At 40.6% G+C, this 12,341-nt stretch overlaps 1 protein-coding gene across 1 annotated transcript in view; it reads right to left on the reverse strand.

Moving 5' to 3' along the window:
* Positions 1-12,341, reverse strand: part of EPB41L5 (erythrocyte membrane protein band 4.1 like 5) — a 405,052-nt gene that overhangs the window by 360,374 nt on the left and 32,337 nt on the right. The window contains exon 2 of the mRNA XM_053712169.1: positions 7,698-7,884. Coding sequence (XP_053568144.1) covers positions 7,698-7,877 — 180 coding nt within the window. The 5' untranslated portion in view covers positions 7,878-7,884. The remainder of the gene's footprint in view (positions 1-7,697; positions 7,885-12,341) is intronic.

Consider the following 12,341-nt stretch of genomic DNA (forward strand, 5'->3'; position numbering starts at 1 on the left):
AGCCACCAACGGAGTGAATCTCTGGTCCTCTGATCTACTTGTATCGTCGGAGACAAGTCTGTATAGTCCCCATTCCACTGACTGAGCATGCACAGTTGTAATGGTCTTAGATGAATTCGCGCAAAAGGAACTATGTCCATTGCCGCTACCATCAAACCTATTACTTCCATGCACTGCGCTATGGAAGGAAGAGGAACAGAATGAAGTATTTGACAAGAGTTTAGAAGTTTTGATTTTCTGGCCTCTGTCAGAAAAATCCTCATTTCTAAGGAGTCTATTATTGTTCCCAAGAAGGGAACCCTTGTTGACGGAGATAGAGAACTTTTTTCTACGTTCACTTTCCACCCGTGAGATCTGAGAAAGGCCAGGACAATGTCCGTGTGAGCCTTTGCTTGAGGAAGGGACGACGCTTGAATCAGAATGTCGTCCAAGTAAGGTACTACTGCAATGCCCCTTGGTCTTAGCACCGCTAGAAGGGACCCTAGTACCTTTGTGAAAATTCTTGGAGCAGTGGCTAATCCGAACGGAAGTGCCACAAACTGGTAATGCTTGTCCAGGAATGCGAACCTTAGGAACCGATGATGTTCCTTGTGGATAGGAATATGTAGATACGCATCCTTTAAATCCACCGTGGTCATGAATTGACCTTCCTGGATGGAAGGAAGAATTGTTCGAATGGTTTCCATTTTGAACGATGGAACCTTGAGAAACTTGTTTAGGATCTTGAGATCTAAGATTGGTCTGAATGTTCCCTCTTTTTTGGGAACTACGAACAGATTGGAGTAGAACCCCATCCCTTGTTCTCCTAATGGAACAGGATGAATCACTCCCATTTTTAACAGGTCTTCTACACAATGTAAGAATGCTTGTTTTTTTATGTGGTCTGAAGACAATTGAGACCTGTGGAACCTCCCCCTTGGGGGAAGCCCCTTGAATTCCAGAAGATAACATTGGGAGACTATTTCTAGTGCCCAAGGATCCAGAACATCTCTTGCCCAAGCCTGAGCGAAGAGAGAGAGTCTGCCCCCCACCAGATCCGGTCCCGGATCGGGGGCCAACATCTCATGCTGTCTTGGTAGCAGTGGCAGGTTTCTTGGCCTGCTTTCCTTTGTTCCAGCCTTGCATTGGTCTCCAGGCTGGCTTGGCTTGAGAAGTATTACCCTCTTGCTTAGAGGACGTAGCACTTGGGGCTGGTCCGTTTCTGCGAAAGGGACGAAAATTAGGTTTATTTTTGGCCTTGAAAGACCTATCCTGAGGAAGGGCGTGGCCCTTGCCCCCAGTGATATCAGAGATAATCTCTTTCAAGTCAGGGCCAAACAGCGTTTTCCCCTTGAAAGGAATGTTAAGCAATTTGTTCTTGGAAGACGCATCCGCTGACCAAGATTTTAGCCAAAGCGCTCTGCGCGCCACAATAGCAAAACCAGAATTTTTCGCCGCTAACCTAGCCAATTGCAAAGTGGCGTCTAGGGTGAAAGAATTAGCCAATTTGAGAGCATGAATTCTGTCCATAATCTCCTCATAAGAAGAAGAATTATTATTGAGCGCCTTTTCTAGTTCATCGAACCAGAAACACGCTGCTGTAGTGACAGGAACAATGCATGAAATTGGTTGTAGAAGGTAACCTTGCTGAACAAACATCTTTTTAAGCAAACCTAATTTTTTATCCATAGGATCTTTGAAAGCACAACTATCTTCTATGGGTATAGTGGTGCGTTTGTTTAGAGTAGAAACCGCCCCCTCGACCTTGGGGACTGTCTGCCATAAGTCCTTTCTGGGGTCGACCATAGGAAACAATTTTTTAAATATGGGGGGAGGGACGAAAGGTATACCGGGCCTTTCCCATTCTTTATTTACAATGTCCGCCACCCGCTTGGGTATAGGAAAAGCTTCGGGGGGCCCCGGGACCTCTAGAAACTTGTCCATTTTACATAGTTTCTCTGGAATGACCAAATTCTCACAATCATCCAGAGTAGATAACACCTCCTTAAGCAGAGCGCGGAGATGTTCCAATTTAAATTTAAATGTAATCACATCAGGTTCAGCTTGTTGAGAAATTTTCCCTGAATCTGAAATTTCTCCCTCAGACAAAACCTCCCTGGCCCCCTCAGACTGGTGTAGGGGCCCTTCAGAACCAATATCATCAGCGTCCTCATGCTCTTCAGTATTTTCTAAAACAGAGCAGTCGCGCTTTCGCTGATAAGTGGGCATTTTGGCTAAAATGTTTTTGATAGAATTATCCATTACAGCCGTTAATTGTTGCATAGTAAGGAGTATTGGCGCACTAGATGTACTAGGGGCCTCCTGTGTGGGCAAGACTGGCGTAGACGAAGGAGGGGATGATGCAGTACCATGCTTACTCCCCTCACTTGAGGAATCATCTTGGGCATCATTTTCTCTAAATTTTGTGTCACATAAATCACATCTATTCAAATGAGAAGGAACCTTGGCTTCCCCACATTCAGAACACAGTCTATCTGGTAGTTCAGACATGTTAAACAGGCATAAACTTGATAACAAAGTACAAAAAACATTTTAAAATAAACCGTTACTGTCACTTTAAATTTTAAACTGAACACACTTTATTACTGCAATTGTGAAAAAGTATGAAGGAATTGTTCAAAATTCACCAAAATTTCACCACAGTGTCTTAAAGCCTTAAAAGTATTGCACACCAAATTTGGAAGCTTTAACCCTTAAAATAACGGAACCTGAGCCGTTTTTATATTTAACCCCTTTACAGTCCCTGGTATCTGCTTTGCTGAGACCCAACCAAGCCCAAAGGGGAATACGATACCAAATGACGCCTTCAGAAAGTCTTTTCTATGTATCAGAGCTCCTCACACATGCATCTGCATGTCATGCTTCCCAAAAACAAGTGCGCAATAGAGGCGCGAAAATGAGACTCTGCCTATGATTAGGGAAAGCCCCTAGAGAATAAGGTGTCCAATACAGTGCCTGCCGGTTATTTTACATAATTCCCAAGATTAAAATAATTCCTCAAGGCTATGGAGTATAAAATATGCTTATATATAAATCGATTTAGCCCAGAAAATGTCTACAGTCTTAAAAGCCCTTGTGAAGCCCTTTTTTTCTTTCTGTAATAAAAATGGCTTACCGGATCCCATAGGGAAAATGACAGCTTCCAGCATTACATCGTCTTGTTAGAATGTGTCATACCTCAAGCAGCAAAAGTCTGCTCACTGTTCCCCCAACTGAAGTTAATTCCTCTCAACAGTCCTGTGTGGAAACAGCCATCGATTTTAGTAACGGTTGCTAAAATCATTTTCCTCTTACAAACAGAAATCTTCATCTCTTTTCTGTTTCAGAGTAAATAGTACATACCAGCACTATTTTAAAATAACAAACTCTTGATTGAATAATAAAAACTACAGTTAAACACTAAAAAACTCTAAGCCATCTCCGTGGAGATGTTGCCTGTACAACGGCAAAGAGAATGACTGGGGAAGGCGGAGCCTAGGAGGGATCATGTGACCAGCTTTGCTGGGCTCTTTGCCATTTCCTGTTGGGGAGGAGAATATCCCACAAGTAAGGATGACGCCGTGGACCGGACACACCTATGTTGGAGAAATGTATGAGATTTGCTTTTAATGGTTTATTTATGATAATGAAATAGCTGATTTTGTGTTTTGAAGCCATAACCTATTAAAATGGGTTGAGCCTGTAGCTATAATCAGATCTCATTACTTTATCCCATTGGGGCCGAATTATCATATAGCAGGCGGAATTTATTCGCTGTAGCGAATCATGTCTGCCCGACATCGCTAAATGCAGACAGCATACGCTGTCGGCATTTAACATTGCACAAGCAGTTCTGGTGAACTGCTTGTGCAATGCCGCCCCCTGCAGATTCGTGGCCAATCAGCCGCTAGCAGAGGGTGTCACGCAACCCGGTTGTATTCGATCAGGCCGATTGCTGTCCGCCTCTCAGAGATGGCGGACGAGTTAAGAAGCAGCGATCTTAAGACCGCTGCTTCTTAACTACGTTTTCCGGCGAGCTTCTTTATCTTATATCTGTCCGTAAACCAATTAAGATTTTTATTACCTAATCTCTTCTATACCCCACTGGGAGTGTAATTTTTTCTGCTGGCTTTGTTTACACAGCTTATCTATAGCTTTGACCGAAGGCCAAACACTTTCAGCATAGGTGGGGATACCACAGGCTAAATCAACTATGTCAAATGTGAATATAAGGGTAAAGGAAATACTTGTAAACAATTTAATACAATCCATTAGGTAGAGTGGATAATTGGAAGCAAATTAAAGGGGAGAAATTTGTTTGTAAACTGTCTATTTAAGAGATGCCACCATTTTAATAACACAATAGCAGTCATTTTATGTGGCAAAAGCCAAGAAGCTATTGTATGTTCTGGTGGTCGTACAAAACACCAAACATGGATATAAAAGTGCAAAAAGAAAATGCTAGAAAAAGCTAAAACACTTTATTATTGCACTATTGCTGGTTTATAAATTGGCATGCTCTATTTGAATCATGCAAGTTTAATTCTGGCTATCCTGTCAGTAGGCTGCTAGTCCCTTGAAGTAGAACGAGATAATATAAATACATAAAAATATAACAAAATAAAAAACACAAATGATGATTCATGATATTCATAGAAGAGAAAAAAAGGTATTTGCAGGGGTTTTTTTATACATTAGAAAAATGACCAAATTTGATACAATTTCAGTAATGCATTCAGAGCTCTATACAGCAGAATTAACTGATACACTGTATCTAATAATGTAATCTATTAAAATAGTGCTACATAAAAATTAAAAAAAAAACGTTTTACCAACAACAGTATTTCTCTTTTTACAAGGTCACTTGTGTTCTGTTAACAAAAAAAAAACTTTTTACAAAGAAGCTATTCAATATAATTGGATCAGTTTTGTCATCCTTATAAATCTAGCAAAATACCAGATGCCAAACCACTTTATTACAGCAGAGGGATAGATGGGCATTTTGGTCTGGAAAAATACAAAAATAAATAAGCAAACAAGCTTTCAAGGAAGTTATGACTTTAAAATCTGACAAAACACACCAAGAATAACAATTTAAAATCTGTTCTTAATCTGGACAGATAACCGTTTAATGAATTTAACCAGAGAAACCTCCTAAATTTTAAAAGGGACATTCAACCAAAAAACATTTCTTTCATGGTTTAGATCAGGGTTCTTCAAACTTCCCTCCCCCACCCCCACCCCCAAAAGACCCAGTGCCATGATATCACATACGTTCGCGACCCAATTTTTATGCTTGGTCTGAAAATATCTGAAGTAATATACAACAAAATATTTTTATTCTTGATTGTACTCAAGCTTAGGCAATGTAAAAGGTATTAATACGCACGCACGCTCCATACCCACCCCACGTGCGCACGCTCCACGCACACGCCCCATACCCCCGCCCATGCCCCATACCCCCGCGCACAACACACACACACAAGTCGTGACCCAGTAAACATGGTGTTGCGACCCAGTAATGAGTCCCGACCTGTGGTTTGAAGAACCCTGGTTTAGATAGAGCAAACAATTTTAAACAACTTTTCAATGTACTTCTATTATACATTTATTTGTTTTCTTCTTTTCCTTTGTTCAAAAGCAGGAAGGTAGATTCAGGAGAGGAGTCTGCATGTGTCTGCAGCACTATATGGCAGCAGGTTCTGCAACAATGTTATACATTAGCAAGAGCACTAGATGGCAGCACTACTTCTTATCATGCAGTGCTCCAGACATGTGAATGCTACCTATTTAGATATCTATTCAACAAAGAATAACATGAGAACGAAGCAAATTTGATAATAGAAATAAATGAACTTTTTTTTTAAATTTTATTCTGAATCATGAAAGGAAATTTTTGGGTTTCATGTCCCTTCCGTTTGAGCATGTCATTTTAAGATTATCAACCCTAAATAACTATGTTTTTAACCCCCATAAATGGGTTAAGCACACAGTAGAAGCAACACTCAGGATGCACAGAGCACTGCTGATCCAATACACAGCACTAGTTACTAGACAAGTGCATTTGTAGTTTTGTGTGCACAATGAATGCCAAATATTGCGGCAAGCGGCAGAATTCAGATCTTTTTTGGAGCCGTATTTATTTGTGCGACAAGTAAAAATCCAGATCTTTGTGTGTTGAACTTTCACAAGAAGAAATATGGCTCAGAAAAGAGCCAAATGCTGTTGCCATATTCGGCATTCGTTCTGCACACAAAACTAATGCATAGGTCTACTAGTTACACATCTCAGTTGTGGGCTGCTGATTGGTCTATTATGGCCCTTTAACGATAGGCAGGTTTTCACCAAAACTAGTGCTTCAAAATACTGACATGAAATAACTCAGTAACTGAATAGCACTTCAAGCTTGACCATGATACATACAGGCAAACACCGAGTAATGATTTCTCGAAATTTTTCATTCATTAATTGCCCAGACCTCATTAACTATGTGACATGCACCCAAGATTTAGATGATCTATGGACCAATATGTTGATGAGACAGGAGAGTTAAAGGGATATTAAACAGTAAATAAATGCTAGACAAAGGGGATGATTTATCAAAGGCTTCGCCAGCCTTCGCCCTTCTACAAAGAGAACCTGCAGTCTGTATTTATGAAGTAGCGGTCATCCGACCCGCTGCTTCCCTAACCTCTTCGCTACCTCTTAGGTGGCAAATTTCAAATCGCCCCGGTCTCATCTGAACGGGTAGATTGGCAGCTCCTTCCCGCACGTGATTGGCTGTGCGCGGGCACGGGGTGGCTTTGCACAAGCGCACAAAATTGCATTCTTGTGCAATGCTGAATTCCGGCAACGGAATTCAGCCCACCAAAAGCAAGAAGCAGAGGATAGGGGCGCATATGTACGCCCACTGTCCGCCGTAGCTTTATAAATCGACCCCTTAGCGATGTATTCAAAGCAAAGATTTTCCTGAGACCAATATGGAGTGTTTTTTTTTGTTGAATGGAGCAAACTATATAATAGACTTAAATTGCAAAGTTTAGTTTTTTTAAATTGCATGAACTATCATAGTTGAATTTTGACTTTACTGTCCTTTAAGTTTTCTATTTACCTCTCCTACTGATAACTATTAAGGAAATATATAAAATAGGCAAAGCAATAGTGTGCAACCTAGTAATTATGTCTGTCTCTTATTACTTGTTTTATACGAGTCCTTAATTGTGCTCGGCAGGAGAGATGAATAAGGGAAAAACTTAAGTTTTAACATAGAGGTGCCCCTTACTTTATAGAAATTCAGTGGAAAACTAACAGTGTTAAATTATAAGAAAAAAAATAATAAAAATATATTGCAAAGTGTTTTAACTACACATAATTAAAGATTGTATATTATAATTTTATACTGTTTAATATCCCTTTAATTGGTTAAAAATTAATACTATTATTGAAACAAAAAATACTCCTTGACCTTGTTCATTTCATTTTACTGCACAAATTATATTATTTGAAAATGAAACTGTGCTTTCTATACAATGCATTTTTATATTTCTGTAACTAGCAACAAACAATTATACATTATATAAAGTGCATTTACAACTCAGAACCATTTTTAATATTTTGGCCATTACAAAAGCCTTTTTCAAGTTAAAGTCCATATTGAGATGAGCAACAGTAGACAAACTACATCTAATTTCTCAGACAATATATACAAGATGACTCACAGGCAGATCCACACTGACATCACTTCCGTCCAGTAACGACACTCTGCAGGTGATAACAGACCTTGCGTCACCTGCTGCAGGAATGTGAGTAGATGCCTTCTGAGCTTCTCGCAGTCGCTCTTTCTCTGCATGCCGGCGCATAGACCGGCGCCCAAGGGTTCTCCGGAAAAAACTCAACATCTTTTGTCTATAAAGTAAGAAATTAAAGAAACATTTAAATACCTACAACACAGCACATATTAGATTAGCAATCATTTGTCATACATGTTTAAGGATTAGGAATCAACTATCCTGTTCTACAGGTGTCTTCTGCAGATGTTAAAGAACAAAAGTCTTATTGAGAGGCTGAGCCCACACCTACAAAAGCGTAAAAATCAGCTGAGCCCACACCCACAACAGTAACACTAGAGAGAAGAAAAATGCATTATTGCCTTTCTGGAAGTCAAGTGGTTAATAATAAATAATAATAAAACACAGAATTCAACTACAGAGTGTTTCATTCACTTCTCTGCACTGCTGTATGGAGTTGCCACTAGAATGGGATGCTTGTCTGACTAAGTTTCTATTTAGGTGGAAGGTTTACCTTCTGACTCAGACAGGTTTCACCGAAAGGAATTTCTCATGAGTGTTGTGTGTCTGAACATGAACCATTTCACAAATATTCCACAAGAACTTGCCTAAGCTGAACACAACAGTAGATATTACATCAATGGCAGAGACTGGAGGGCGACAGACAGAAAAGTTGGCATTGCTGCTTTACCTAAAGGATAATACCACTCATATAGTATAAAGGGGCCAAGGAAATAAATATATAACAGCTACCCCACACAAAAAAAAAATGGGGATGTATAAAAACACCCCAAGTAAAACACTAACCACCCACAGTGAGAGAGAGAGAGTGTGTGTGTGTGTGTGTGTGTGTGTGTGTGTGTGTGTGTGTGTGTGTGTGTATGTATGTATGTATGTATGTATGTATATATATATATATATATATATATATATATAAAATTGATAATAATAACAAACGCACAGGAAAATATGTTTGATCACGATTAAAAACTAAGAAAACTGAAAGTAGCAGTAGAATTACACAGAGGTGGGATCAAGTCATTGTTTTGCAAGTCACGAGTAAGTCTCGAGTCTTTGCATTCATGTCCCAAGTCAAGACAGTTAAGACCAAGTCAAGCTGCAAGTCCTCAAATGTAATTCCTAGTCAAGTTATTAGTGCTCTTTGCCCTGTTTAATGTCAGAGTAACAATTACTACAGTAAATTTATACTAATTTATATCAGAAAGGCTTTTAAAAATGTTAAGCACTTCCCAGTTAAATTTCATGTAGGATTAGGGATAGACGATTTTCACTAAGGGCACCCATCTTTCTCAGTTCAATTTGAATCCCTAGGGATAGAGTTCAGATGTAAACAAATAAGTAAAAATTTAAATCACGTGATCATTCATGCGATCACATGATTTCAATGATGGGATGGGGCCTATGACACTAGGTACGCACTACAGTCCGCAATCCCATTTAGAAAGCGGCTATGGCTTGAGGACAGCCAAATGGCTAGGACTTTCCATGCTGTCCTAACGGCGCTAAAGCCCAGCACAGCTAGGACGGCATAGAACATCCTAACGGCAAGAAGGGGTTAAAAAGGAGTGAGTTAGGTATTTTATATATATATATTGTTATGTTTGTTGTGCAAAGGACCAGCCTAGAGTGATCACAACTCTGATCTTTTTAGTAGGTATAAAGTCTTTCCTAAATTAGAGGGCTCAAGACTAAATCAAGTAGCGAGCCCTTCTCCCTACCTCTAAAGATGGTTCATGAGCTCGGCTGTCTGCCCGCATGCACTGTACACTGCTCCTACAGCTCATGACAAAATGTAAACAGTGGATCATGGTGCATACTGAATAGCAATTCACTGTTTACTTGTTTGTGTGCAGCACGTAGAAGCAAGAAATGTGTTTTGCACCTGTGATTAACAAGAAGCTTTGTTCTAAATTACATGAAAGTATTGCATTTATAGTTCACATTTTACATTTACATGCTACATAAATAATATTTCTAATGACACAGTGAGTCCACGGATCATCATCAATTTCTGTTGGGAATATCACTCCTGGCCAGCAGGAGGAGGCAAAGAGCACCACAGTAAAGCTGTTAAGTATCTTTTCCCTACCCACAACCCCCACTCATTCTCTTTGCCTGCAGTGCAAGGAGGTGGTGAAGTCTAGGTGTCTGACAAGAATTTTTCTTCAATCAAGATTATTATTTTAAAGCAGAGTAGGGTTGCTCTGATCTTTCTGGGTTCTAGCCATAGTCCACGTCAGTCTCTTCAGTAGGGCAGTGGTGGCTTTTGAGAACTTGGGAACTTGTGAGGTACAATCCTCATTGCGTTTTCTCAAGAATTTGCTGCCCTATTCAGAATGCCTGAGTAAGCTTACTCAGATTCTTTCTTCAGCCACAGGTCCATGTGAGGTATGGGAGCCTCTCAAACCAGGTGAGCTGACATGCTGCCGGTCAGATGATTTAAGGTAAGTGTCAAATTTATTTTCTTAGGAGGGGAATATTGGCACTTCTGCAGCTAAATGTTGCTTATGAAAAAGAAGGGACAGTTAATTTTACCCTGTGGTGAAAGGGATAATATTATCAGGCAGTTTGACAGGGCACTGTGGACTGTGCTGGGAAGAAACTTTATTTTTGATGGCTCAATATGTGCAAGCTCCGGTTAGGATCCGGGCTGTGTTTTTAATACAGAAAAAGAAAATTAGTGTTAGAATCGGCTCCGTGATGCCGATGGATCCGCTCGTTACTAAAAGGGGAGGATCCCTGTTAAGAGGCAGGTCTGAGGACGAAGATACTTTGGTAGCGTCTGAGGGTGAGATCTCAGATTCATATAGTATAAGTCCATCCTCTGATGCTGAAGTGGTAGCCTTCAAATTTAAGCTAGTACACCTCCGTATGCTTCTTAAGGAGGTTTTGGCTACCATGGACGACTCCGACGTGACTGTCATGGTCAATCCTAAGAAGTACAGTAAGCTGAACAAATACTTTGACGTTCCCTCCGCAGTGGAGTTTTTTCCTGTTCCAGACCGTGCAACAGAGATTATTGCACGAGACTGGGAGAGACCTGGTATCCCTTTTTCTCCATCTCCATTTTCAGGAAGATGTTTCCTATAGCTGATTCTATCGAGGACTTGTGGCAGACTGTTCCTAAGGTAGAAGGAGCGATTTCCACCTTGGCTAAGAGGACTACTATTCCCATAGGATAGTTGTTCCTTTAAGGATCCAATGGATAAGAAGTTGGAGGCCTTATTAAAGAAAATGTTTATTCCCCAGGGTCTCCAATGGCAGCCTGTGGTATGTACTGCCACTGTCACCAGCACTGCAGCTTACTGGTTTGATGTGTTGTCTGATTCTATGGACAGATATTCCTCTTGAGGAGATTCAGGACAGGATTAAGACTCTTAAATTAGCCAATTCCTTTATTACGGATGCTTCCTTGCAAGTTATCAAGTTGGGAGCAAAAATATCTGGTTTTGCTGTACTAGCTCGCAGGGCTCTATGGTTGAAGCCATTGTCTGCAGACTTTTCATCTAAATCCAAGCTTTTGGCGATTCCCTACAAGGGTAAGACCTTGTTTGGCTGAAATTATTTCAGATTACAGGAGGAAAAGGACATTTGGGGTGTCTGAAATTTCGAAAGGAACGAAAATTACTCTGAGGTAAACCTTCAGTAAATAAGGTTTCTGATTTCTCTTCCAAGACCTTTCCCTCTAGAGGCAGGTTCCTTCTATCAAGATTATCTGCAGACCAGATAAAAAGAGAGGCGTTCTTAAATTGTGCCGAGGATTTGTCCGCCCTGGGAGTTATAGTTCCAGTTCCAATACTGGAACAGAGTCAGGGATTCTACTCCAATCTGTATGTGGTTCCAATAAAAAGAGGGAACCTTCAGGCCAATTTTAGTTTCTCAGAGTACCATCCTTTAAGATGGAAACTATGAATTCCATTCTTCCTCTTTTGGTTCAGGAGGGTCAATTTATGACAACCATAGATCTAAAGGATGCGTACCTGTATGTTCCCATTCACAAGGGCCATCACATGTTTCTGAGATTTGCTTTTCTGGACAAACACTTCCAGTTTGTGGCTCTTCGGTTCAGCCTTGCCACAGCTCCCAGAATTTTTTCAAAGGTTCTGGGGGTTCTGTTGGCAGTTATCAGGTCACGGGGCGTTGCGGTAACGCCATATCTGGATGACATTCTAGTTCAGGCGTCGTCTTTTCAACAAGCAAAATCTCACACAGAGATCTTTTCGTCTTTTCTTTGCTCCCATGGTTGGAAGGTTAATCTGGGAAAAAGTTCCTTGGTTCCGGCCACAAGGGTAGTATTCTTGGGGACCGTAATAGACTATCAATGACAGAAGTCAGAAAGACAAAGATTTGCAACTCTTGCCTTGCCCTTCAGTCCTCTCTTCGGCCGTCAGTGGCTCAATGTATGGAGGTATTTGGTCTGATGGTAGCTGCCATGGACATCATTTCATTTGCTCGGTTACACCTCAGACCTCTGCAGTTATGCATGCTCAGGCAACGGGGACTATGCGGACCTGTCTCCGCGAATAGATCTAGATCAGGCGACAAGAGAACCGC

The sequence above is a fragment of the Bombina bombina genome, chromosome 1 (assembly GCF_027579735.1).
Source record: "Bombina bombina isolate aBomBom1 chromosome 1, aBomBom1.pri, whole genome shotgun sequence".
NCBI classification, from domain to species: domain Eukaryota; kingdom Metazoa; phylum Chordata; class Amphibia; order Anura; family Bombinatoridae; genus Bombina; species Bombina bombina.